Genomic DNA, 27,758 nt, shown 5'->3' with positions numbered 1-27,758 from the left:
TGCTGAAAATCAGACTTGGGGACTATTCTAGGTTGAGCTTGATGATCTCCAAGGTCTCTTCCAGCCTAGCTGATTCTGTGATTCCATCCACAGGTGGGCTTCCCTGGCCTCCCTGTGCAGTCCCAAGGGATGTGGGCTCCCCTTGTGGGATGAGCAGGATTGTGCTGGGTTTTGTGAGGCAGCTCTTGGAGGATCCCAAGGGCAGGGGATCAGGGAAGATGAGTATCCCAGCCTGAAGCTATTCCCTGTGTGCACCAGGACCAAGTGGATTTGGGTTCCCAGCAGCAAAATGGGAGCTTGTTCTGAGATCTTGGTGGGCCTTGGGGAGTTTGGTTCCCTGTCCCTTCCCAGGCAGGGATAACCCTGCTGGGCTGGGTCTCTCCATGGAGAGCAGAGTGTTTACTGGCTTGTATCTGTCTCAGCGTTGACACTCCAACAAAAGGTTAGAAATCATGAATGCATCCCTTTATTTCTGCTCCACAGTGCCTCTCTTTTTTTCTGTGTAAACCCTTCACTTGCCTCTTGCCCACCCTTTAGAAACGATGATCAAATGCGAACTTTCAGGGTTTATTTATAGCATAGCCTTTATGGAAAGAGAGAAAAGAAGTGATTAAAAAGCAATTTTACAAAATATTTTGTTTTAAGAGAGAATTCATTGTGTTTTAAATCACTGTATTCATTGTACTGTCTAGACTGGCAAACAAAGAAGATAGAGCGTCATTCAAATTAAGATTGTGAAATCCTTGGTGACTGGAATTATGGATTTGGATGTCAACCCTCAAACAAACTATTTCTGAACGGCAGTATTATCACTTTGCTATATTTAAGGCTTTGTTGGAGACAGAGCAGTGCACAAGGTTGATCCGATTCAGTAGTGCAATTCTAATGTTCCTTTGTTTCCCATTTCATTATAAATTCATATTTTCAATGTTCTGTTCCTCTTTGTCCCCAGAAGATTGTTGAAAAGACTCTCCTCTGGGAGTAAAGTTTTTTTGTTCAAGCTAACAATGACCAAACTGACTTTAAAACACAGAAAAACACACAACTAAAATGTGAATTGAGAGAAGGAATTAATTTAGGATATTTTGAGCAGCATAGAATGGGTGAGTTGTTGAAAATTGCTGGCTGTGTATTTTTTTGCCATGTTATTCTACAGAACCATGGTAGTTGCTGTGATACTTTAATGCTGTGGATTCTCAAAGGTCTGTGTATTTCCAGTAGATTTAGAAACACCAAAGTATTTTAGCTGATAAACTGGAAGACTGATAAACTTGGGAATCTTCCTCCTTGGCTCAGGGTGGATGATGGGGGTCCAGCAGAACAGAAACAGTAGTTTCTGCAAGCTGTAAGAGTAAAACAGAACAGGAGTGCCCCATATCAGAGGCAGAACATACCCTGTAATGGTGCTGTGTCCTGGACCTGGGTGTGCACAGAAAGGGCAATGCAAAGTCTGGCCCTCCCTTTCATTTCTGTTGCACCTGGGATAAAAAATAGATTTGCCTCTTTAGACACTTTAGGTGTTGTGGGTTTATTTTCGTGCAGTGTCTCCAGGGCAGTTCAAAAGGAGGTGGAAAGCAGGGAGCAGAAAGGAGGGTGACTCTTCCATTAGTGAGAGACGGTTTCAGGGGGCTTTGTTTTCCCTAAGGCACAGAGGAAAGCAGTAGTGCCCTAAGGCACTGGAAAGCAGTAGCCATTGTACCAGAGGGAATTGGCTTTTACTTTGTGGTTTTTTTTTTTTTTTTCTGAGTTTCATTCATTTTTTGGATAGTCTGTAAATCCAGCTGGCCATGTAAGGGAGTTGTAAGAGACTGACTATTGTAAACAGGGACAATGCTTGAGCATTGTCAGTGTCACCTGTTGAAGGAAAGGGAATAAAATGCCCATTTCTCTTACTTGGAAGAGTATCAGCCTTTCCGTGGCAGTATTTTAATCTGGCTGCTGTGCAGAGTCTCAGTGCCAGCAGGCTCACATGTCCCAGGGAAAGAACACACTATCTCCCTGCAAGTGTTATTTCAAGGGTGTTTCTTGGAGAATCGAAGTACAATCAACCTCTGCACCTCTGTATGAAAGAAAATGAGCATATGAGAGCACAGAAATATTCTCTGCTGGTCTATCAGCACCCTTAGCAGAGTCGAGTCCTGACTGCACACCTGGCAATGCTTTTGCCTTCAGTAGAACTTGCCCTGAGCTGCTGACACTGCACTGACATTGCTCATCCACATTGTGAAGTTCTGTGAAATCCTCTGCTGTCAAGTGCTGGATTAGTGGAAAGCACAGACTTCACTAGAGCAGGTATTCCAGCCTGTAAAATCATCCAAACCTTTTAAAAATCCAGCTGTAGCAGCCAGCTGGAAGGTTCCAACAGCAGCACAGGCTGCCTGTTCTCCAGGGTCCTCCTCCTTAGGCACTGCATTAAAACAGGTTCAGGGTCCTGCTTAGAAACTCTGAACCCTAATTTAGTCACACACTGATTCTTGAGTCCTAACCTTTAACGTTTTTAGCATTCTCCCATCTAAAAGCTGTTGCTTTGATTCCCCTTGTGAAATAATTGAGTGCTGCTTCCACTACATCCTGAGAGCTCAGGCCTCTTTGGTGATTCTCATTCCAGTGGGATCGCTTGGGAAAATCCACGGAAAATCAGAATCTTACAGAGATCAGGAAAGGAATAAAATTACTCATCCCTCTCCTTCCACACATGACTGTCCCAGTGACTCCTTCTGCAGGGGATTCTGCGAGCTCTGACTTCATTTTGGCCAAAAGCAGAACAGGATCAGAGTTTGCCTCTTACACCTTTATGCTGGAATGTGAGGGCAGCTGTGAGCTGCAGAACAGACCTTCCCAGGTTACCTTTAGCTTGTGGAGCACCCTCGAGTCCTCCCTTGCTGCAGGGATATTTTCAGAATATGATTACAGGATCTCAAGTACAGTACCATTTTATTTGAGAACCCTCCCCTCGGGGGATGCAGTGTTTAACATTTCCTTTGGTTAGAGTAAATAATAAAAGATAAGTCTGTTCCGCCTGGGACTCCCAGTGAGAGAGAGGAACAGATTTTGGTTACTGAGGGTCTGCAGAGCTTTGTTCTCTTGACTGCTTTATAATGGGATTGAACATATTTGCTGCCATCTGGCCTGTTCAGCCGAAACAAAATACATCACTAATGTTCCGATTGGTTTTGAAACATCTTGTTCTTGTCAAAAAGTATTTTAAATCAAAGCAGGCTTTTCCAGTTGGTGTTTGTCTTTTCCTAGGAGGCCATGGCGAAAATGGGGAAAATTGGGAGAGTCGTGCAGCCCAACCACGAGCATAAAAGGTAATGCTGGTCCTGGTGTGTTCCAGTGGGAGAGTTCAAGGGAGATAAAGTTGGGGTCTGGAGATGAGTTTGGGGTGTGTCTCTTTACACCCTGCTCGACTGCAGTAGTGTTTAACATACGGATACTTTAAGAATCACAGTATATTATATTTTTAAGAATTGTTGATATTGTATTTCCAATGATTATTTCTATTAATTTTTAAAGCTTGATTATTTATATTATATTTTAATGATAATTGCTATTGTATTTTTTTTTACTATTATTATTTTTTAAGGATTAGCTCTGATCATTTTTCAGGGTTATATTCTGTTACGTTATATTTCAGGGTAATTCACGGTACATTTCTAAGCGCTCCGGGTCTCACGGGCGGCGGCGCGCGGGCTCCCCCTGGCGGCGGCTCCGGGCTGAGGGGACGGCGGGGACATGGCGGGGGGCACCCGGGGCCTGTGCCCGCTTCACACATTGAGGGGCCGGAGCCTGTCCGGGGGAAGGGGCTGGAGCCCCAGGAGAGGCTGAGGGAGCTGGGGAAGGGGCTCAGCCTGGAGAAGAGGAGGCTCAGGGGAGACCTTGTGGCTCTGCACAACTCCCTGACAGGAGGGGACAGCCGGGGGGGGCCGGGCTCTGCTCCCAAATAACAAGCGACAGGACAAGAGGAAACGGCCTCAAGCTGTGACAAGAAACGTTTAGATTGGATATTTGGGAAAATTTCTTCATGGACGGGGTTGTCCAGCTCTGGCACTCCTGGTGGAATCCCTATCCCTGGAGAGATTTAAAAGCCCTGTGGATGTGGCACTTGGGGACACGGGGCAGTGCTGGAGGAACAGCTGGACTCAGTGATTTTGGAGGGTTTTTTCCCCACCTCAGTGAATTCTGTGAAACTCCAGCGTCTCCTCACTGTCACACAGAGAATTTTGGGGAAAACTGTCTGAGCACCCTAGCTGGCTGTAGGGAAATGAAAGGTGGAATTGCAACTGGAAATTACAGTTTGAGTGGAAACTGCCCTGGCAGTGCTCAGGGAGGGCTCTGACCCTGGCAGCAGCTGTACCTAGGAAAGAGTCAAAGTGTTTTTAATGCTAAGAGAAGAGAGTAAACATATAAACATATATTGCAGGGGATTTAAATCTTCAAATCTCAGGCTTTGCTGACATTAACTTTCTTACACAGATTTTATGACAAGAAATACGAAGTATTTTTGAAGCTTGTGGAGCACCAGAGAGAGTATCGCTCCATCATGAGCAGCTTGTGATCCAAAGGCATGGGATCTGGGAACAGCAGGGATAACAATTTCATGTGTGATGCGGGTAATTCCTTCTTACTGTACTGTCCATGTTAAAAATATACTTTTATCATTTAAAGTATACATTTTAATTTTTAATGAGAAATAAAATGCAGTCACTTTACTGTGAAGCACTGGGTATTTTCTGTCAATAATCCCTGCGTGCAGGGACAAGGAATATTCATTTGTTCCAGTCAGAGAACACATGACAACCAGTTGCAGGTACCCCAGTGCCAGTATTTGGACTGCACAAGGAATAACATGATTCCCTCAGATGGACTTGAGTCCATGGAGTCAATGTTCACACAGATGGACTTTACACACTTAGCTGGAGAGAAATTCCTTCTTTAGTTTTGGCCTAGGCTGCAATTCCCAGTTAAATGCAAACAGGAGTAACACAATAACAAAATTACACTTCGGTTATTTGGAAAATAATAGTTTCTGGCGTTTTTTTTAATCTTAGTAGTCAGCCCTGAAAAACATCTGGTAATTTTTTAAAAGAAACAATGTATTTCCTGCCTTGTAGTTCATGGAAAAGCAATTGTTGCCATTTCCAAAGTACCCATTGTTAGGAGAAACAGCTTTACAAGTTCAGGGACATAATTAAAGACAATGAAAGGGAATTGATGGGAATAAAATGAAGAAACATCACAACAAAAAGAGTAAAACAAGCAAGAAGCGACTCTGACATAGTGAAGTGTCAGAGCTCCCAACTCAGGGGCACGATAAAATCTGTCAGCTGAAAAGACAGAGTGGGAAAAAGCAATTGGAGACCAGTGTGTTGTAACCAATAAGTATTCATAAATTTTAATATCTCTATTTAATATGCAATTAGCTTGTAAAAACGAAGCCCAGATACTCCCAATGGATAGCAAAAGTACAGATTATATGGGGACACATGTGCAGGGTTGAATGGCACTGCACCAGCACTTTTACCTCTTTGCAGCTCAACACAAACAGTTTCAGTGAAGTTTCCATAAACTTCCTGCTATTTATATCATTATCCTCAAAGTGGCCTCAATTTCTCTGGCTGAACTCGTACCAAGACCTAGCACGAGGGGTGTAGGGAGTCTGGAAAGAGAACAAACAATCACACTGACTTGGTGTAAATTGTAGATGCACAGGGCTCAAGGACTCTCTGTGCCTTGCATGGGCTTGCACGACACCATTACAGAGATTTGTTCACATTTCCTGCATGGTCTTTTAATGCCTTTGTCCCCTTGTGATACTTGTACTTTATAGTTGCATTTTTGTTCCAAGCCAGTGTTGCTACCAGTTTCATATGATCCATTTTAAAACCAGAGCTATAAGAACCCTGTATCCCAGTGGCTAAATAATCAGCTGTGATAACACAAACACTGCTGCAGGATTTTGCAGTGAGACTGCCTGACCATCCTTGTGTTATACAAGACTTACTTATTCAGTTTGCCAAGTTCTCAAATTAAAATTTAATTCAAATTGAGACAAGAAGTAAAATGTTAAAGCTCAAGAGTTCTAACGCTCTTCAGCTGCAGGTTGATGGGCACTGTAATGTTAAACTCTGATTGTGGCTTGAGGCATTCTTGTAAAACTGCCCTCTGAGGGCTCCACATCGAGTGCCTTGGCCATGCCAAGCACTGCCGAGCCCTTCAGCCTGTGGCAGCAGCACAGTGACAAACCCATCCCACTGCCCCAGCCCAAGAGACACCTCAGTCATGGGTCAGGGGCCAAGGGCCCCAGCTGGGGTCAGTCAGGCCCCTGAGCTGCAGACCCTGCCATCCTCACCCCTTCAGGTGCAATTTGCTGACAGATGTTTATCATGCAAATGAAAAGAAGGGAAGCAACTACCATGTCATCAGCTGCTCCAAAAGTCCTGCAGAAAGGCCCAGGCTTCACTCACACAGAGAAGACAAGAATATGATGGTTCCAAAGAACAAACGTCATGAGACCCACACAGGTGAAGATTTCTAGCAAGGCAAGAGTCAGGAATGACAGCCTGTTCTACAGCTAATCTGCAAACTGAATGTTCACATAGGATTGGTTATTGTTATATATATGTTATATGTTATATATATTGGTTATTCTGATGCCTTTCAGTTCCATAGCTCTCTTAAGCACTTTGAAAGTTAAAATCTCTTGAATGCAGAACGTTTCTGTGCTGGCCAAATGCCCCTACACTGTTCAATCATGGTACAGTATCCAGAGGAACCCTTCTGCAAGGGATCTCTGCTGCACCAGCCCTTGGAAAATAAAGTATTCTGCTTGACATGGAATCCTTCTGGGAACTGGGATTCCAGCCTTAGGAAAGGGCAGAGCCAGTGTGAGCTGTTTGGATTTGGCAATACCTGGGGAAAAATCCAACTGCTTTCTACACTGGAATCTGATTTGAAATTTTAGAGGCAAGTTAAAATCCTGTAGTTCAAATCTGAGTGATGTATGAAAGGTCCAACCTGACCCTCTCTAGGTGTGTCTTTTAATTAACCAGAATTTTCATCACACGCTGTGTTCTCCTCCTTGCCAGGGTGACTGCAGGATTTCTCCAGGTAAGAATTCCAGAAGCACCTTCACTAAAAGGTTCTGGATGCAGCAGTGGATGGTGACACATCCACCAGAGTATTGTCAGTAACTGTATCAGAAGGAAATCACACAATGGTACAGACTGGTTTTCCTTGCTGTGCCTGTTTCAGTCCATTTGTTATGTAGTGCTCACTCAGTAAATGCCGATTTATAAACACGTAGGGGTCAAGGTTGTTTCCTTGGTTTATTGTGTTGCGTCTCACAAGAGGTGTGAAAAGCAACACAGTTCCACAATAAAGAACATTTTCCTTTTTTCCCCTGTATCCAGTCTCCCAGAACAACAAGCAACCTCTGACTGGAGCCTGGTGAGATTAGGAACTTCCATGCTGCTTTTTGTGGAATGTTATCCCAGAGATTCAATAAACTACACAAAAGAAAAATGCTGGAGGCCTGTTTGATATTTCACAGAGTTGTTTGATCTGACATGTGTCAAATGATAAATGCGAATGGCTGCAGGATCATTCAAGCCCAAGTGGGTTTTGAAATGCTGTGAGAAAATTAGAGGATAAATAAATCTGATCCCAAGAGCTCAAGCTTACTGTTTGGCATGTGTCAGAATGCAGACAGAGGTAAATATTACCTTTCCCTGCAGGGAGGGCAGGTTAGTGCTGCTAACCAGGGACTGTTCCTCCTGTAGGGGGTCAGGCAACAACCTACCAAATTAAAAAAATGAAGATATGTTAAACATATTGGAGGTTACTTAATGTTTAAAGGGAAGTTAGCAGGATTAATAAACCTTTTTTCTACAATGGACTGTGAAAATAAATATAATTATTTATTTTTAATTCATGGTCTTCCTCTGCAAAGTTACTGTGTAAAAATAGAGCCTTTGCTTTTCTACATTGGTATGTGTAGATATTCACAGATCAGCTGGGGGAGGGTTTCCTTTCCACAGTTTCTTTCCCTGTGCATCTTACTCTGAAAGCTCCCTGGGTCATGGTTGAAGCCCTCAGGAATATGGGTGGGTGCAGGTGGATGGAAGCATTGCAGTTGCATCGAGGTGGAGTTTTCCAGAGTGACTTCCAGCGCCAGTTATCCCAGATAAACCAGCAGGCACAGCCAAGGAGCAGCTGGTACCTCAGGAAAAGCCAATTGCCACATCCTTTTTTACCCAGACTGCTGCGGATTTCTAAATACAGCATAGAGAGGTCTCAGGAGCGAAAGGGGGCAGAGTGTGAGGACTGTAAGATTAGGCTGTACATGCAGTGACAGCAATGAGTTCGTGCTGTTAAGAAAACATGAAAATTGAATGTCAGGGCTGACAACAAACCACCAACAAACGCAGCAAAGCACAAACAGCATCTCAGCAGAAGCAGCACAGCTTGACTGGCAGCTCCGGGGCACAGTGAGCTGTGTGACAGGTCAGGGAAATAAAACCTCAGCATTTCAACTGATGCAACTTGACAGGGACTCCAGTGAAAACAGCAGCACAACATTGTGCTGCCATTTTGATGGCATTGTTCTGTTGAGCTGAACAATGATCTTTGTTCTTAAAAACAGGGAGAAGTTTGTGTGAGCTGTGCTGTAATGAGAAGTCTCCAGGAGCCCTCAGTGCAGGGGCTCTGCACCCAGCATCACCTCATCTGCTCTCACTGAGAAAGGGAATTTGAGAGAAACCATGTTTGAAATCCAGAAAAAAAATGTTCCTGATGCCATCAGTTACATCATGTGTACAAGGACTGGGGATGTGAAATTTTGATGGTATTTTTATGAACCTTGCTCCAACTTGTGCTTTTTACTCATTTTCATTGGAGTGCAGGCTTTGTGCCTCTCGTGTTCTGTTTGCACACAAAGAGCACTTGGCTGAGCCCCTAGCTGTGTTTATTCCTAAATCCCCATCTAGTCTGTATAAACCAGTCTGGCATCCAGCTTCTCCTTTAGCTTTGTGTTTGGCACCCATCACCTCTGACTGGCTTTGCCCACTGGGGTGGTGGATCAACACCTGGGGGATCCCCATGGCTGCACTGCTGTGCCTGTGCTCAGTCCCTGCGAGGCCAACAGGGCACTGATGGATCCCAGAGTCCTTCAAGGTCTTTCACAAAAAAATCCAATGGAGATTAAGATTTGCTGCACTCAAAATCCTTTGTTTGGTAGAACAGGAAAGGAAGGACTCCTCTGAAGTTGACCCATTTGTGCTTCAGTGAATTTTTCATAAAATAGACAAAATCCTGTTTTAATCTATCCCACTCCACAACCTTCTGAGGGACTCGGTAGGTTTCTCTAAAATACCTCTGTGGTTATTGTTAATTAGAAAGAAATAATATTGCTGAAGGATCGCTTTTCAGTTGAACTTCCTGAACATATGGTTCAAACTGAAGCTGAAAAGGAAAACTTCAGGACAAACTGTATGAATTACTACTAATAATAAAATCAGACAGTTTTTTATAAGTCCACATTAATCTTCTTTAAAAGCTTTGGGTTAACCACATTTTTTAAATAAAACTTTTACCGGAGCGGAATTTATTAAGAGAGCTCAGTGTTGCCTTAGCTCTGTTCCATTGGGCATCAAGAGAAGTTTTATTACTGATTTCAGTCACAACAGACTTAGATCTACACAGAATGGTTTTGATAAGCCCAATGTAAAAGTTTTATTGGTTTAAGACATGAAAAACAGACATGTTACAGAGACCACTTCTACTCTATAAACAGCCATAACATGGATAATGCATTGCACTGGGGTCCGTGCTCCAGAGTGTAAATTATGGTGTGGAGGAAAGGAAAGCCTGGCCAAGTATGTACAGCTAAGAAAAACAACACAGACCCAGCTTGTATATGGTACTTCTCTTCTGCAGATCTCAAAATTAAATACAAATAAAGTCTGTATCATTAGGTCATACTCAAAGATGGAAAAGGGAAAATTAACCAGGCCAGGGAAAGAGGAAAGTTGATGCTCTTTGTTGTTATGTCTATCTTTGTATTTGAAACTGTAACTACTGGGGCATTATTTGAAACAGGTTTTGAGGCCATGTGATTGCTCTTTGTCCTGGATGGGTTCTATGCAAAGCCTCCTTTTCCTGTATGTTATAAAACAGTGTTAGAAAAACATGAAACAACCTGAAGTATTACATGGTGTCTCTCCTGAGGTGTCCCTGGCTGATGAGGATCCACTGATTTGTTGTGCTCCCAGAGGATGGGGATAGTGGCACAGGTGATGTGGGGCTGTCCTCTGCTATCTTTATCCTAAAGATAAAAATGTGCTTTTATTACACCTGTATTAACAACACAGCCCCTTGTTCTCCTTTGTACCTAGATCTTTTTATAGCATGGTGAAAAAAGTGTGAATGGCTTGTAAATATAACTTGCACTTGCTTCAAGGTGCCAAGCTCACACCGGCTCCAGTGATAAAGAATGTGTGCCTTAAAAATCTGAAATTCCTTTCTAAATACAATTATGGACGTACGTCCCTCCACTATTCTGTGCTTCATCCTTGTATTCACTTGGAAAAACTATTTAAATGCTGTAATCCCAACCATATGGCTCAGAGCCTCAAATAAGGCATTTAGCAGACACGTTTGTCTGGAGAATTAGGGTTTTATACAGATTATCCAGTGCCTGGAGATGCTCTGGGGGAGGACAGGAGCCCACACTAGGGGCTGCCTCGACAGAAGGACCCTCTAAATCTGCTCTGTCCCTTTCCTGTTAAACAGATCCTGGGCTGGAATAAACAGTTAGTGAGTTTACATTGGGATGAGCCTTCTTTGAACAATTTTCCTCTGTAAGACCACTTAAAAAACAGTAAACAGATTAAAAAAACCCTTTATGCATGACTAGAAACCAACTTACTGAATTGTTAAAAATGGATCTTCCACTACTTTTTTTGTGTAAAAAGCTTTTACAGGACTGCAAACCAATGTAATTATGCCTAGCTCATGGTTTCATTTTAGGCAATGTTTCCCTTGGGAGGCAGGAATGTGGAACAGAACCAGACCTAAGCCTGGCGTGTCCTACTCCTGAGTTTTACCCATAGAAATTAATTTTATAGGATAGCTAGATTTTTATGCTGATGATTAAAAAGACAAGCTGTCTTCTCAGAAGTGAGTTCATGCTTGAAGATGAGACTTCATGTTTGTTACATCTTGAGCTTTCACACTTACAAACATGATTATTGGACTGTTGATTTTTGTAGTAGGTTGGGGGGGGTTTGCATAGCTGAATACAAATTGTGTGATTTTCTGCTGCCTTTTACCCATTCCACAAGTTTGTATTGGAATTTAACAGTATCCTCTGAGGTAATCTGCTACTTTTTGGCAGCCTAAAACTTCATGGGCATTTCAAAAGTGGCACCCTGTAGATGTGAAAGCAATGAGCAAATAAAAACACAGTTACTGATTTTTCAGGGAATATAAAAATGGGATTTCTCCTGCTTTTTGTGAGGGAACCTACATCAATTCCAGAGAGAAGGGCTTGGTCCTGGTTCTTATATGCCTTGAGATTGTTGCCAGAAGAATGCCTTGTTTAGTAGCCTGTGTAAGCACTGCCTGCACTGTCAGTCCAGACACTTCCCACAAAATAAATGTCCACAGTTGGTTTCTGCTGGGAGAGGGGCTCGCTAGAGGCAGGTGAGGCAGCTGGAGTTCTTGTGGTTCCTGGGAGAGATGTAGTGCAAAGTCTTCCCTAAATTAGTAATTTGATTGACATATTCAATTAATTAATAATAATTTACTGTGATTAGCAGAGAGTCACAGAAACTCAGTGTAGATATCACACATAACTAATTGTCACTGTTCTCCTCCTCTGCAGTTGTGTCTGTCACTTAAATGTACTGAAATAAAGTCTGGTGTGTTCTCTGCCTTCCTGGGGTGCCAGAATGGAATTCTCTCTGTACCACAGGCTGAATGGCAAAAAGAATCCAGGTGAGCATTCAGGAAACCAGGTCTCTTGCCAGAGTCACGTATAAAACTATGAGTTCACCAGATGAGTAATTTTAAATCAGCAGCATTCATACCATTTTTTCCTCCTGTTATGAGGATCTGTAAATAAGAGCAACTGGAGGTTTTAAAATAATGTACCATAACTTTGATTCTATGATCTTTGAGGGCTTTCCAGCCTTAACATTAGTGTTTCTATAACTACTGGAAAAAAATCCTGCTCCTTTACTGTGAAGTTATAATTGGATTTGTTTCCATCCTCAACAGAAAAATGTCATATGCCAAAAGCCTTTCCATTGTTTTCAGATTTTCCTTTCCCTGCACTGGTAAGACTCTCTCCTGCAGAGATAATAACCACACAGTAGCCCAGCAAAGAATGGCTGGGTAGGATGTAAGACACCACAGTGATGATCAGATCCAAGTCCAGGACACGGAACTCCAGGCAAGCAGATTTTATTTAACAAAGTGGCACCTAAAATTCATCTGGCACATCCCATTCAACTCTGACTTCCTGTGCAGGGCTGGGGGGCATTTGCAGATCCAGAACATCTCTCAGCCTAACAAGCAGTGATGATTTCTTTCAGCTGCAACCCAAAGCAGTTGTGTTTACAAACACTGCACACACACAAGCCCATTAGGTATCTACTCTATTTGTGCACAGGAATAACACCCACATTTCTTTAGCTTTGTCTTATACAACAAAGAGAATGAAACGTGCAATAGATACAGAGTCAAGGGAAGCCCAGCATTCCCAGACCGAAACCAGTGGAAATTCTGAAAGTCTCCCTTGCCCTGTGCAACCTCAACAAGTTGAAACCTCTTGTGTATTTTGTATTAGCTTGTCTTGTACAGTAATTAACTTATATATGACTCCTAAGGGACAAGTGATTATGGTTTATTTCCAGATGACTCATGAGCAAGTCTGCAGTAAAAGAGTTTGTGCTGCTCAGAAAACAGGAAAATGGAATATTTAGTGTTGCTGATGATACCAGTTCTGGCTGCTGAGCTCAGGCACCAGCAAAGGGACTGGAAACTCATCAGCTTGAGAGCAAGGGCCTGTTGAGACCCTGTAAATGCTCAAGCTCTGCTCCCAGAGTGTTTGATTAGGACTAGGAATTACAGCAAAGGTCCAGGCAGTGATCCTGCACTATGTGAATATGTATGTTTATAGGAAGAATAAAAATCATTCAAACATAATTCAAATCCAGGATTATGACACCACATTTTTAATTTCCTTGTGACGTCTCACTGATTGAGTGAAGCAAGGTGGGAAACTCAATGAGGTCTTGCAGGATGACCAGTGGTGGCAGATCCAGAGGGAACAAAACCAGGCAGTTCCTCACATACATGGTAAAGCCACGGACATTCTTATAGATGCTAAGAATTTCTGAGTCCAAGGCCAGGTAGTCCTGGTTTCACCTGATAAGGACATTCTTTCCTCCAATTGCATTAATAAAGCATTTGGGAGGAAAAAGAAAAAGGGACTTGAGGTCACCTTCAGCGAAGACATCAGTGGCTTAGTCTTGTCCTGAGTCGATCAGCTGGGAAAAACATGCCAGGTCTGCCATTTATTTTTAATAGATTATCTGCACATAATCAAATTTCTGATTTATTGAGTCCAAGCACTCCCAATGATGCTGGAGTTGGCTCTGTCCTGGTTCTGAGGGGCCCGCCCAGCTGGATCTGATAGAAGGAGAAGACAGATGATATCTGAGATCTCTGTAAGGCTGCCAGAACTAATTTACCCCTTCCAAAATCCTGAGCTGGCCTTTGAACGTTTGAACTGTGATTGAATTAGAGATTGATTATGGCAGTTAGTGTTTGTGTCATGAGGTTTTGAGGTTTTGATGGCACTAAACAGTCCTAACAAAATAAAATATTTAACATGACTTTCCCTGAAATGACAGATTTTTAGGGAGCTTCCTCTTGTGCAGTAATTCTGTGTGTTATTTCAAACAGCACTATTAAAATTGTCATTTTTCCTACCATTTTAGGCTGGAAACTTTGCAAGTGCCCTTAGGAAAGATTTCACAGTCTCATATTTGGATCTGGATGCCTTTGGTGGTTCTAACCCATATGTTGTTGGGAATCTTCAGCCAGAACTGAGTGATAAAATGTTTAGTCCAGTAAAAGTCAATTTAATTCATTTTGAGGAAATGAAAGAAAAAAGCCCAACCAAAACCAAACCCCAAATTCAGAAGCAAATTATTCTGAAAAACAGAATTCAAAGATCCAGAGAAAGCCCGAAAATTTTTCAGGAATCAGGCCCTTGTGTTTCTATTCACAGGTGTTCACTGAGGTCACATTTCCACAGGTCAGATTTGCAAAGAAATTCTTCATGTAGGTACCTCACCAGGGGCTAGGCTTTGAAACTGTGACAGTCAGATTTTTGAGAAGAAGGAGCTTTTCAGATCTGGACACATCTTTTGGCTTAAAATGAAAGCTGAGCATTTCAGAAGATAATTCTAGTAGAACTCTGCAAAACCTAGCCCATTGTACTAAACCCCAGCCACCAGATTTGATACATTTTTAATTCTTGCCCACAAAAGGAAGGCGTGAAGCACTGATCTGTTTGCTGGCTATGGAGCCAGAAGCTCCTGGGTATAAACCTTTATCTCTGTGACACAGCTCAGCTCACAACATCTTCCAGTTTTACCACAAGAAAATTTAGCTCTAAAGCATCAGTGGTGAGTCTGTTCTCATCAGCATCTTTGAGGAGGGGTATCAAAGTTTAAAAAGCTCTCAGCAGATGGAGCATTCACAAACATTTATTGGTTTTTCCAGGAGCACGTGGCATTGTTCAGTAAAGCAGCCCCTACTTTGAGGTTTGAAGTTGTCAGGGAGGGGTGACAATGTCACTTTGCTCAGTTGCAAGGCCAGTTCAGATGACAAGGGAGGGTACACTGAACAGCTCATGGTTTGGCAATCCAGATCTAACCTAATCATAAGTAAATTAAAACGAGGACATTTTGGAAGGAATAATTGATTCATGTGGATTTTCCAAAAGTAATCTAAAAAAGTCTAAAAAGTCTAAAGAAATACTTGATTATTTATTCATAATCAGTCTAATGAGCACTTCTTACAGTGGTCCAGGAGACCTACATGAGATTGACCTTGCCATTCCTCTTTGCAGAAATGTTTGAGAGGAGCTGAGTCAGTGACACTGTCGGTGTGGAATCATTCAGCAAGGCAAATTATGCCTTATTTGCCAATTAATAATTTAATTGTGCAATTTAGTTGCCTTTACTTGCCAGTTATTAATTTACTTGGAAATGGACTCTCAGGTTTTCTAAATTATGAAATGAAATGTAGTATTTTTCCATCTGAAAATAATGCCTGCCCTTTCTAAATTTTCTGCCCTAAAAGACATTTAACATAATTGAAAAGGTATCTGAGCCCAATAAAAAACTTGCATTCCTATTTTTAAATAGACAGAGTAGCAGCTTATCAATGCTGTTGTGAAACATCTTTAAAACCTGCTTGTGATACTTTGGAATTGCATAACTGCAGACTTAGGTTGTGTAATATACATTTGTCCACATCCTAAGTGAAGTGCAGAGTTAAAGCAGAAGGTCTAACGTGTTGAAGTAATTTTTAATGATGGGCATTTATATGCCATAGGGTATTTATTCTTTGTCATGTTCTATGGTCCTTGAGAAAGGTTTGAATTATGTAAAGGTGTTCTTCAATTTAATGCTGTAAAATTGATAAGGAAACCTCTTCAGGGGTTGGTTTTGTGCAGTGTTCACCATCCTGATCCTGATTCAACAAGGCACTGAAGCACAAGCCGAATATTCAGCCCTCAGGTAACACATAACCTCTTATGTGTCAGTAATATTGGAATAGAAATACACTTAGAACAGAAATACTGCCCCTGGCATTCCTGCTGAAGCACTGATAAGCTAAACAAAGCACTTTTCAAAGCCTAATAACCGGATGGGATTTGTAGCATAAACAATGCTTCTTGTTATTCACCAGTCCCCAGGGCATCTTCCTCACTTTGTTACAGATAAATTAGCAACAAATGAAATGCTGTGTGTGATTTCCTGCCCTACGTGTGCCTGTGTGCTCGCGTGCCAGTGTGAGCGCTGTCATTTATTATTTATCCAAGGACGTATTCACGTCCACAGTGTGATTCAATTACTTATTAAAGGTGCCAGACTGGCAGAGGCAGAAGCTGGAGCAGTTTGCTTTTCCAGAGAACGTGGTATAGGCAGTGACATCCTCGCCAGGATGTTCAATGCTTCACCTCAATGGACTTCCCAAATCTCCAACCTTTTCCCAGGTTCTCTACTCAACATGTTAAATTCATAAAGGCTACTAACACAGATGTCAGTCCTGTAGTTTTTAGACAGGAATGTTGTAAAATGGTTTCAGTACATTAGGTCAGTATGTTTCACCTAGACCACTCAAGCACTGAGACACTACTAACTGGGGAGGAACAACTTCTAACTAAATAATAGCAAAAGATATTATTTATAAAGGTAGAATGAGTCCAAAAGATTGCCTCCTGCTTTCATTTCCTTTCAGGAATGACCCAAACATTGTCCAGTTGATCTTCATTGAAATCGCAAGATTTTCAATCACAAGGAAGGATTTCCTTTCAGGAAAGGAAATGAAATCCAGGAAACAGAGAAGAAAGTAGAACAAGCACTCAGAAAAGGAGATATGATCAAATCAAATGCAATTGGTAAAAAAACCAACAAAAAAATCTGACCATGGAGTGACTTCAACCAAATAGGCTGAACTGCAGTGAGGGGCAGTGAAAAGGACTGAAACTTGCCAAAATTGTTTCCGCTGACATCCTGAAATCAGGCAAGAAAGGTAAACAAAAAGACAGCAGTAGGAACTGAAGAAATGAACTGGTGCACATTGATGAGACAAAAATCTGAAAAGAAGTGATAAAGAGAAAAGCGAAGGAGATGACCTAAACTGCACAGAAATGGCCCAAACCTTGTCCAATTCATGCTCATTGAAATCGCAAGATTTCCTTTCCTTTCCTGAAAGGAAGGATTTCCTTCAGTAGGGAAACTGAGATTTTATTTGACCTAACTCACTGAATTTGACCAGAGAGAGACTGTTAAATAACAGGAAGGTTCCTTTTACATAGCTCCAGAATATTTTTTTGAAGATAATGAACACAGGAAAATCCAGACTTCTGTGACTCTGTACATTAAATCAGTCAATCCATGATTGCCCCAGCCCAGCCATGCCTCTTGCCTTGCTGACATTTTGGTTCCGGTACATGCCTGAAAGTTGGAATCTTGGATCTGTTTTGTCTAAATTGTAGGTTGGGATTTTTTGGTGCTTGCTCTTTGGTTGGGTCTGTAAAGCACAAGTGCAGTGCCAGTACCAGTGTTTGCTCTTAATGAGCTCCTTGTTTTGGCTCTGGAGTTGGAGCTGGCAAACACTGCCATGCCTATTTTAGTTTGCACAGTTGAATAGTCCCATCAAAGCCAACAGGTCGGGACATGCCAACCACTGGCATTGCTGCATTATTAATTCTCAATTTTACACATCCAGTCTCTTGATGTACTCCACAAAAGCCTGCCTAACAAAAAACAGAGGTACAGAGATGGGGCTGAGAGGTGTAAAGGTGTGGAACACTTCTGGCACTGTTCTGGAGCAGGGCCTACATGATGGCCTTTGACACAGACTGAGGGGGTTTTGACTGAGATGGGCTTTTGCATGATGCACCCCCAGTGAATCCCATCTGTGACTGAATTCTATCCTGTAATGTCAGAGTGGGGGTTGGAGTGGGGGTTTCTGGACTCGTAGGAGGCTTCACAGAGCTCAGGTCAGAACCACTGTGCCCCTGGTTCCTGTTCACAAGCAAAACAGAGAAGCTGTTGGAGAGCAGCATGAAAGCCAAGGAGAAATCTCCAAATGCAAACAGAAGGGACAGACAAGATTAGCCTTTATCTTAGAAAACGATCCAAGAGCAAAATGCAGCAACAAAAAATGTAACTGCAACCTCCCTGGCAGTCTGTCCAAGACAGGCTCGACCCCTGCTATGGGAGTTGGCTTTGGAATAGCCATAGCAAGAGAATATTCAAACATGAAAGAAAATGTGTTCAAAATTCTGAGGCAACCTCAAATCTATTTTCAAATAAAACCAAGAAAAATGACAATGATATAGAAATGATGGGAAATCTGGACTCGGTTTTGAGAAAGGAATATTATAACTTGGCTGTTAATTTTCCATTTTAAAATAATGAACAAGTTACTCACATTTCATTTGGTGAATCTTCTATGCTGGTAATAATGTTTCTGAATAAGATAATGGTATATAATTGGTATAATGGAGCATAGACTTCTGAGAATTATTTTGTTCAGAGAGATTAGAGATATTACCAGAATTAGTTTCCCTAGCAGTACATACCAGTACTCTGGTACAGAATCAAAGGGGTTACTTCTTCTTGGAAACTGAGTTTGTGATTTCCCCAATCTTGGAAAAAACCCCGTATTTCTGATCTTACCTGTGGATTAATCCCTGACTGTGGCGAGTACTAGAGGTATTTGGTGCACAATATTAAGTGTGAGAATATTCTCAGGATCAGAATCTGTATGGCACAAAACTGGCACACAAACCCACCTGCTGAACTGGTGCCTTAGGAGTCACCTTTTCAGCACACCTGTTGGAACAGGATCTCAGTGTGTCACTGTCTTCATGACCAGCACATCTCTGCCATAGTTCATATTCCAGTGCTGCATTTTTGTCCTGGGCACAAACTGAAATTGTATCTGAGACATTTAATACATGTGAATTTGCAGAGGGGCTGCTGCCATGACACTGCCAATAGTTCCATGATGTCAATTAACGTCAGCTGGATAATGCTGGCATTGCCAAAGCCCACTCTCACTTGTGACCTTGTTCAGTAAAAAAAAGATAAGGCTACTAAAATAGAAGTGCAGATATCAGTGAGAAAGTAAATGAAAAGGCAGAAATAAAAAAGCATAGATTGGAGATGAACAAATGTTAGGGAAACAACCAAGGCAGCGAGAGCGGGGGAGGGAAGGGTACAGTGCCAAAGTGGGGTTTTGCTGAACAGAAATGATGCTGTAGAGGTAAATATTTTATTCTGTAAATATTTTATTCTGTTCAAGTCACTGTCCTTAAAAGTTGCCAGTTCTGAGATGTTTCCCTGAAATAGTTGAGACAGATCATTCCTTAAGGATGTTACCGTTTCTCTCTTGCTGGATGAAGCCAAAAGATGCAATTACAAAATATGGTCACAGTATCTCTTGTAAATATAGGTTGGTAATTTTCCACCTCGGGCCTGCTTTGTCTCCAGTACAGCTTTTTATGGAATTTAATGAGATATCACAGATTTTGGTTCTGTGGCTCTATTTCCATCTTTTCTCTTTGAGTTTATCAATGCCTACCTCGCTGGCATATGATAAACCTTAAGTATTATTTGGAAAAGTAGCTGTTATTTTTTTCTGAAGCTCCTATAGTAAACAATATTATTATTCTGTATGAAAGGCGTGCATGCATCTGTACTTTATGTACACACTCATTGTATCACATGGGCTAAGATAACTCTATCTGGAAGTCTGCAACCAAGGAGCCCAGAAATGACTCGTCAAAACAAAATTAATTATAAAAGACTGGAAGTGCTGCCCCAAGCCTTCAGAGTTTTAATGAGATGACTGTTTCTTACCAGCATTAAATCTGTAGGGATAAGGAAATGTTCACTGAGTTAAGATGTGCTAAGAAAAGTGTAAAAAAGAGCATAAATGGCTCAGGAATTTCAGGAATCCCACTGGCTTAAACACTCTTTTATTTAAAGCAAATGTTCTCATAGTTGAATGACTTCCAAAGAAGGGCCTCAAGTGATGAAAATATTTCCATCTAATGTGAAAATACTTGAAAGATGCTTATTCCATGTGAAAATATTGCCACCTTTCAGAAAAGCCTGACTATGAGACTCCTTTAATGAAGATACTCTCAGGAAAGGTATTAATTTTCAGAACATACAAAATAGCCAGAATTCCTACTAATTTGATAATGAATAGATTTTAATGACTTTCTTCTCCTAGAGCAGCCAGGGAAAATATTTTACAAAACAGATACTTCAGTAAAAGAGTGAAAAATTTTACATTCATCATCCTGACATTGCTCCCTTTTCCCTCAGGGCTTGACTGACCTGGAAAGTACCACTGAGCATCTGCAGGGAAAAAGCAATAGGGAAACAAAACCTGTAGAGACCAGCAAGACACTGAGAGCCTTTGGCCAATCAAACAACTCCAATTTACAGCAGTAGCTTTTAATTCCTATTTTATGATTTTTAGATGTTCAGTTATGCTGAATAAACTCCATTTAGTAACTTCTAAACTGGCCACATTTGGAGACTAAACAGTCAATGCTTTCATGAAAACAGAGTAACTTCCAACACACAGCTTGATTCAAAAGTGGCAGGAAGGTGCCAGCGATTGTGACAAGGTGTGAAGGGATGTGTGGCCCAGCAGGTATCAGAGCAGTCTGTATTGTGTAATTCATTGCACGTGTATTGGGAATTGGTTTGATTCTGGTTTCTGCATCTAAAAATTCAGATGTGCCTCAGCATTACAGAACACCATGGGGATTACTGGATGCTTCTAAAGCTTTTGAAAGATGCTCAGAAACTTCAGACTTCCAGAAATCAAATCAACTGAGCTACTAAATTTGATTGGAAAGTGGAGAAAGATTTTTCTATCTTGTTTTCTAAAGGTGAGAAATGTGCAAGTACATGACTAACCACCAAGGGTCAGTGTTTGGTGTCTTTACATTCTGACATCTTTGTTGCCAGGTGCTTGGAAAATCCCTTTCAGATGCAGTCCTGTAATTAGGATTTTTCAACAGTATTTTTTAACTATCAGTGAGATGCATTATGCCATACAAAGTGTGGGAAAATTCAAGTGTCTGGATATGGGGCTTTTGTCAGACAGCTACCAAGTTATGTCTGAACTGTTCATATTCCTGGATATAATGATGTAAATCCCATTGAAAATAATAAAAAACCACCCTAGGAACTGCATTTTATTTTTATGAATAGCAATTAAATATTGTAGCAAATGCCATTCTTCTGTTTTGTTAAGAAAGTTAAGACAGCCCTCACTGAGAGATTGTCAGGTGCTTTGTCAAGATGGCAAGGGATGCACTATCAAGAGGAGTGAACACATTTTAAATAAGTTCCTGTTGAGAGAAGTAATTGAACCTGACTTTAAAACGTAGTAACAGTGGATATCAGACATCAGGAGATGGAGCTGCAGTCCTGGCATGAGGTGCAGGCCTGGCTGGCCTCCCCTGTTTCTGGGATGTTAATATAGGTCATAATCCTTGATTGGCACAAACCCAGAATGTACTGACAGACATTCATATAAACTGCAGCTCATGAAGAAATCTCCAACCAGGCTTAAAAAATAAACCCAAGCCACCTTATTCTACATAAGGCACAGAGATCCCTTTGTTCCCATTCTGCCCCATGGCTGAGCTCCAGGCACAGCTGCCCAGTGCTGGGGAGTTTCTGATGTGCCCCGCTTAGCTGTGACTTGAAAGATGTAAAAACTGGGCAGATTCCTGTATGGAGCTGATTTTATTTCATGGCAGATGCAACCAAACCCTTGCAGTGCTGACTCTGCTCTGTCTGGGTGAACACTCAGCCACCCAGAGCCCGTCTGACCTGGATACAGCAGCCAGGAGCACACGGGTGAGGCTGATCTCTCCTGACATAATCCCAGATTACCCGACCTGCACAGCCTGCCTTGTTTTTACACAGATCTCAGCCTCACTCCTTGCCCTAGCCAGTCTGGATCACCCTTCCAGCACTGCCATCCCTTAGGAATAATCTTTTCTGGATGCTTCTGAATGAGGATCAACCCTCAGGAAAGGACATAAAATTATGGAAACTACAAAGTAAAGAGGGATAAAATAAACAAAAGCTACTAGAAATTTAAAAACGAGCAAAAATACTAAAAAAACTAAAATGAGCATGCTAAACAGTACAAATCCTAGCACAGAACTCTGGGGGATTTTACTGTAAAAACCTTTTATTCCTTATTCTATTTTAAATAAGGATTTTATGTTAATCTTCCATGGCAACCAAATCTCTTTAAGAACCTTTGGTGAAGGAAACAGTAATAAGGTTTTCAGAAATCCAAGTCCACTCTCGAGTGTTTATCAGTTCTGGAGAACACTGGGAGGGGAAATAGTTATGTAAATACCATCCATGTCATCACCACAGTTTTAACCTCTGTTAGGCAGAGTAGAATCAGTAACAGAAAATTAAAGGATGTATCTTGAAGAACAGCCAAGAAACAGCAGATGCTGCCTGCAGCAGTTATTATTCAAGTTATTCAGTCCACTCTTAGGCTGACCTAAATACTACTGTGTTTAATGCCATCCCATACACTTCAGTAACAACAGGCGATATGAAAATTGAATCAGCTAAGAAAAAAAAAAATGGTTCAAATTAGTAAAAGGGGTTGGTGGAGGGAAAATTTAAGTGAGTTCTTGTGCTGGAACAGGAAAGAGACAAAATGAACACATCTCCTTAGTGTAAGGTACTGAGACTTTTCTCTGGAGCGTCTGAGGCAAGGTGCTACAGCAGACAGGATCCTGGCTCAGGCATCCACAAGTTCTGATCAAATAAGGCTAACCTCGTCCTATGAAACAAATAGAGTATTTTCTGGAACAGAAAAAAGATCAAACAAAGAAAAGTACTCGTACGTTTTAGCTATCATGTAGTGCACTAAGCAAGATGAAAGAACGTGTGTGGTGGGTTTGATGTGCTCTGAGGGCTGGATGCAGAGCCTTGGCTGCGAGCCCTGGGCTCTGCCAGGGGCAGGAACAGCTCACACCTCGCTGGCAGGTGAAGGCACTGCAGTCTGCTGGGCTTTGGGCAGCCTGAAAAGAAGAAATGACAATATGAATTGAGAATAGATAAAACTGCCGCAACCTTTCTCAAGCCATCCTTTTGGAAAGGGGCCTATCTTCCCACCTCTGTAAGAGTTAAAGCAGTTGCTCCTCACCCTCGTGCTTTAGAGCTTTCAATCCCTCACCTCCCCAGATAATTGAATTGGTATTTTCACCTCATATAACATTTTTAAAAAAATCTTAAATATTTTTAAAGCTATTTTTTATTCTGCTCTGAGGGCAATGTTCCTGGCGGATACAGGTACACTGACGTACCTACATCGTAAGAACAGGTAATTGTGCACGACGCCGGCAACTCTTCATCCGTGACCTCCATGGCCCGTCCGTGGCAGCGCTGACAGCCGGGGCGGGCTATGAAGAGCCAGCACCCGCCATGTTGGGACAGAGCGGCGCCTCCCGGGCCATGCCGGGGGAACGCGGGGCCGCTCTCGGCCCAGGAGCTCACTCCGGGTGGGTGACACGATGGCGTTCGGCCCTGGCATCAACCGGGAGCGGGTGGCACAGCCCGGGGCGGGTGACACGATCCCGACTCGCCCCCTCACGGAGGCGGTGCGGCCGTGAGTGCAGCCCCCGCCTCCAACGGGTCTCACCGTGATTGGTGCGAGCGCGCCCCTCCTCCGCTGTGATTGGCCAGACGCGCTGTCACTCCCGGCCTCTGAGGGCAGGGGCGGGCGCTGAGTGGTCGGCGCTGGCGGCGGCCCCGCCCCCGAGGGGACGCGCGGGCGGAGCGGAGCCTCGGCCGGAGCCGCCGGAGCGGGGGCGGCTTAAGGGCGGGGGGGACGCGGTCGCTGCTGTCGCCACCGCCATGGAGGCGAAGCCGGCGGACCCGCTGCTCTGCGACAGCCTCATCCTCTGGGTGAGTGGCGCGAGGGTTGTGCCGCCTCTGGGGACCCTCGAGGGCAGCGAGGAGGCGCCAACGGCGGGGGTCTTTTCCCTGCCTCCATCCCTCCGTCCACCCCTCCCTCCGTCCCCGCCCGCGGGAGCAGGAGCTGCGGGTGGGTCGGGCACGGTCGCGGCTGTGGGGGCTGCCTGGGACACGCTGCTCACGGCCAAAAAAAGGGTCCCGCGGCACCCTCGAGGTGTGCGTGTGGTGGTTGGAATATCCCGTGGGCCCAAGTGCGGCTCTCCAGCGGAAACTACTTGGCAATTAACAGTATTAATAAATAAATGCAATTAATTTGAATTAATAGGCGCGGAAACCTCAGTGCATTTCATACTGGCTGGTTAAAGCGTTTATTAGTCGGGCACGCCACACCTGGGTGTGTGACGTTCCCTGTGCCAGAGGCACCTGTTTGGATCATTGAGGTTGAAAAAGATTTTTAAGGTCATCGAGTACAAACATGTTTATTAATTCATCAGTCACTCTTGCTTCCTCTTTCTCTCCAAGCTTCTTCTGTGACCTTGTCATTTTGGTCTTGCAGGTGCAGTGATTTTGGTGACAGGGAGCTCTGTGAAATAGAACTTGTGTATGAAATCTTGGCAGGGAAAGTCACGATTACCTGTGTGAAGGGTTTCTCTAGAAATAGCAGCTGTTTCGCCTCTGTGAAGTGTAAATCATGGAGAGAAGGAAGTGCTGTAGAGGCACTGTAGAAATCCACGAATGAAGCTGGTAAAAGTAACAGGAACAGCAGCCTCAGTAGGTGTTCTTAATTTCTGCATGGCACTACAGAAGTGTTGATGAGTTAAAGTCTGTAATAAATCACTGATAAACAATTCCTTCCTTTCTTCTCCTCCCTCCATTTTCCTTTTAGTGGCATTGCATTCTCCCAAGGTTTTGTTGCTCCCTAGAATTTTGGTGGCCTTATGCTGAGTACCTTTTATTATCTAATCTTTTTCTTTTTTTGAGCTCTTTAATTTTGTGTTTTCCCCTCAATAGTCAGGTGGGAATAATTCCATCATGATTCAATGGCAAAAGAAAAACCACTATATTCCTGCACTCATTCACAAAATCTTGTCAGCAGTGCTGAACTCTTTTATTTTTCATAATTCCTGCTTTAAATATTTCTATCCTAATTGTCATTTATGGTATCCTAACAGTGCAATAGCTGTAATCATACCATGAATCTTAATGGAACCTTAACTGGCCTTAAACTGAGCAATTGTGTCAGTGTAAAGGAACACCCAACCCTGGGTTTTCTATACAGCACTCAGAAGATGCACGTTTTTAGAATTAGCACCCTGTTTCTCAGGCCTAGTTTGCAACTTAGAAACTGATTGTTAACACTTAACAAACACTTAGATGTGTTTCAAACATCCTTTCACAATTTGAACTTCAGTGTGAATAATAGGGAAGAAAGTGATGTGGGGAGAGGGGGATGAAGTGCTCTGTGTTTGGAGAGAAAAGGGTTCTGTAACTCTCTGCTTCTAATGGTTTCTCAGTTTGTTTACTCATTAATACAGCAAACAGATGCTTATGATTTTCTGTATTCTGCTGCCAGATCTGGCATTTTTCTATTTTTATTTTATCAAATATTAGAAAACATGCTGCATCCAGAGAAGAAACAGAAGATTCAAATAAAAATGTTATCTATTGTTTCTACAGCCCCGGTGTCATTGAATTTAAAGCTGAGGATTTTACAGGAAAAACATAAAGCAGCTAAACTGAATTATAGGGGTAATGTTTATGAGTATCCATGAAAAATTGATTTAGGTAATACCTGCTAAGGTGGAACTCACAAGCTACAGCAGAAATAATTTTCTAAGTTAGTTATTTTTCCTCTCTGTAGAGGGAAAGTTAATTGGATATATTTCAGTGCTGTACTGCCTTAGCCTCCAAACCAGGGACTGGATATATGGCACCATCTTAAATTGGAAGCATTTTCCACTATAAATGCACTGCTTGGCACTGGCACCACTGGTAATGTTCATTCTGTCCAGTGGCTGACTTATTTTATTAATATACTTATTTTTCAGTATGGGAATGTTTATTTTTATTTTAAAATCTCTTTCGTTACTCTGCAAAACCTCTGTCCTTTCTGTGTATAATGTGGGTGTGAAATGGAAAAACTCAGCCCCTCATTATCAGGTGAAACTGAGGGCACGCCTTTCCCATGTGGGTGGGCTGATTTCTGCTGGGCACTCTCAACACTTGTGTTTCATGTGCAAATGTTTGGTGGTAGAGCTACAAAATTAACTTTTTAGCTGTATATTGGGAGCATAATAGCTCTGTGTCTGAGAGCAGAACTACTGCTATAGCAGCAAGTGGCAGAGTGCATTTGGAGATGAATACACAAAATGGTTTTCAGCGTGAGTAGCAGCATATCCTTGGAGCTACATTTTGTAAAACTGAAAAAACGAGGAGAAAAGGAGCACTGCTACAGTCTTGAAGTCTGTGTCTTCTTTTTCCAACCTCCTCCCCTCGCCTGCCACTTTCATTGGTTTTGCAAGAGCAGTTTAAATCCGTTTTGATGAAACGATTGGGCTGACATGAGGTTTGGAGAACCCATAATTAATACTTCTGCTCTCTCATTATTTCTAGGTCCTTATGTGTCTTTTAAATACATAGAGAAACCTAGACTGTCAGTCCTGCTTTTTACTTAATTTTAATTAGCAGTTTCTATTCTGGGAGATCATGCATAAAGCAGTGTTGCATGTCAGGGTTTTCTGAGGCTTTGTTTATCTGCTCTAACAGGCTCAGGTGAAAGGGTTGCACCTGTGCATAGCAATTTCCTTGCTTTATCAGGGGCATATCCAGATGGCAGCATCACAATATTGTGCCATAATGGAATGTAAACCTGCATGCCCATGCTTGTGCTGAGGCTGCTGGAGTAGGAGAAGCCAGTGCTGTCAGGCATAGCAGCTTTGGGCTGTGGTGTTCCACTTAATCTTTTATGTAACCTACGAGGGATTACTGACTTCTCACTTCCTGTAAGACAGGATTTAAACCCACTTTTTAAATTAAAAATCAAATGAAAAAAACCTACTTGCTCTGCATATTTTTCTCTTGGCTTGATTGGACTCTTTTTGAAGGAAGCAAACAATTATTCAGAATTATGGTCACTCTTTATAAACACAGAGTGGACAAAAACTGCCTCAGATTCTCACAGCTGGAAACTGCTTTTCCATCACTGGTCCCAGCAGCTGGATTTCCCAAACATAAGGTCATTTACCAGGAGTTCTGAAGAATCTTATGTTGCACAGGATGTTTGGGAAAGCCTTCTTGCAGTGGGACAGGTAATTTAGGACACTGTAAATGCTGTGAGTTTAAGAAGTCAATTTCTGCAGTGAACAGGGTTTATTAGGATTTGTACTTGCTCCCATTCTATTCTGTTTTCTAGTAGTACTACTAATAAACTTTCTGTTCTGTTTATTGTGGTAAAAAAGACTTATTTTCCTGACTAATTGTGATGAACTAATTTGTGTATGGAAATGGCTCTCTCATCTAGAGTAACTAGTTCTGAATTGATTGTCTTTGGAGGAATAAAATATTGCAATTCTAAATATACAGCTAATTCTGTCAAAGTGTTAGCTATAAGCTTGGGGATAGTTGAAAAAATCCCATGATACTTAAAACCAAAGCATTTTAACATTGAGGTAATCCCATCCTATTTTTATTACTAAGTGCTTGTAGTAAAAGACTGGAATTTTATTTTTTCCCCCTCAACTTTCACACCTTAGTCTGATGCTATTTTTGTTTAAGTAGTTATGTCCAGAATTTACCACTGCAACATTATTCAAAGGCTAGATAAATATGACTTTAGTCTCCCAAGTTATCTTTCCATAATCTGCTTTACAATAGAAGGCCTAGCATGAAAAAACAGAGCGTGGGTGTTCATACCAACTTTTTAAGCTCACAGTCATAACAGTCACAAGTGTTGAGATAATTGGG

General features: G+C 42.2%; 2 protein-coding genes and 1 long non-coding RNA gene across 7 annotated transcripts in view; 2 read left to right on the top strand and 1 right to left on the bottom strand.

Moving 5' to 3' along the window:
• The window catches only part of FGGY (FGGY carbohydrate kinase domain containing), a 132,074-nt gene extending 121,518 nt beyond the window's left edge, over positions 1-10,556 (top strand). For 2 of the 4 annotated variants that reach the window (XM_014870553.2, XM_014870550.2), the window contains exons 15-16: positions 3,250-3,311; positions 4,477-4,719. In XM_014870553.2, coding sequence (XP_014726039.2) covers positions 3,250-3,311; positions 4,477-4,558 — 144 coding nt within the window. In that variant the 3' untranslated portion in view covers positions 4,559-4,719. Of the gene's footprint in view, positions 1-3,249; positions 3,312-4,476; positions 4,720-7,088; positions 7,300-8,644 lie in introns of those variants that run through there. The other 2 variants (XR_015805312.1, XR_015805313.1) reach the window with 2 other exon arrangements.
• HOOK1 (hook microtubule tethering protein 1) overlaps positions 4,524-27,758 on the top strand; it is a 43,044-nt gene continuing 19,809 nt past the window's right edge. Inside the window, exon 1 of one of the 2 annotated variants that reach the window (XM_088169644.1) lies at positions 4,524-4,613. In XM_088169644.1, the coding sequence (XP_088025770.1) occupies positions 4,608-4,613 (6 nt within the window). In that variant the 5' untranslated portion in view covers positions 4,524-4,607. Of the gene's footprint in view, positions 4,614-23,665; positions 23,787-27,758 lie in introns of those variants that run through there. The other variant, XM_014870548.2, reaches the window with a different exon arrangement.
• Positions 20,017-23,488, bottom strand: LOC106849739 (uncharacterized). The gene is made up of 2 exons (XR_001402656.2): positions 23,186-23,488; positions 20,017-22,900 (listed from the first exon to the last, which is right to left on the bottom strand). It is a non-coding gene; the product is annotated as an uncharacterized LOC106849739 (long non-coding RNA).

The sequence above is a fragment of the Sturnus vulgaris genome, chromosome 9 (assembly GCF_052056855.1).
Source record: "Sturnus vulgaris isolate bStuVul1 chromosome 9, bStuVul1.hap1, whole genome shotgun sequence".
Taxonomy (NCBI): Eukaryota; Metazoa; Chordata; class Aves; order Passeriformes; family Sturnidae; genus Sturnus; species Sturnus vulgaris.
Note: the sequence above shows the minus strand (reverse complement) of the source record. Positions and strands in the feature narration are given on the sequence as shown.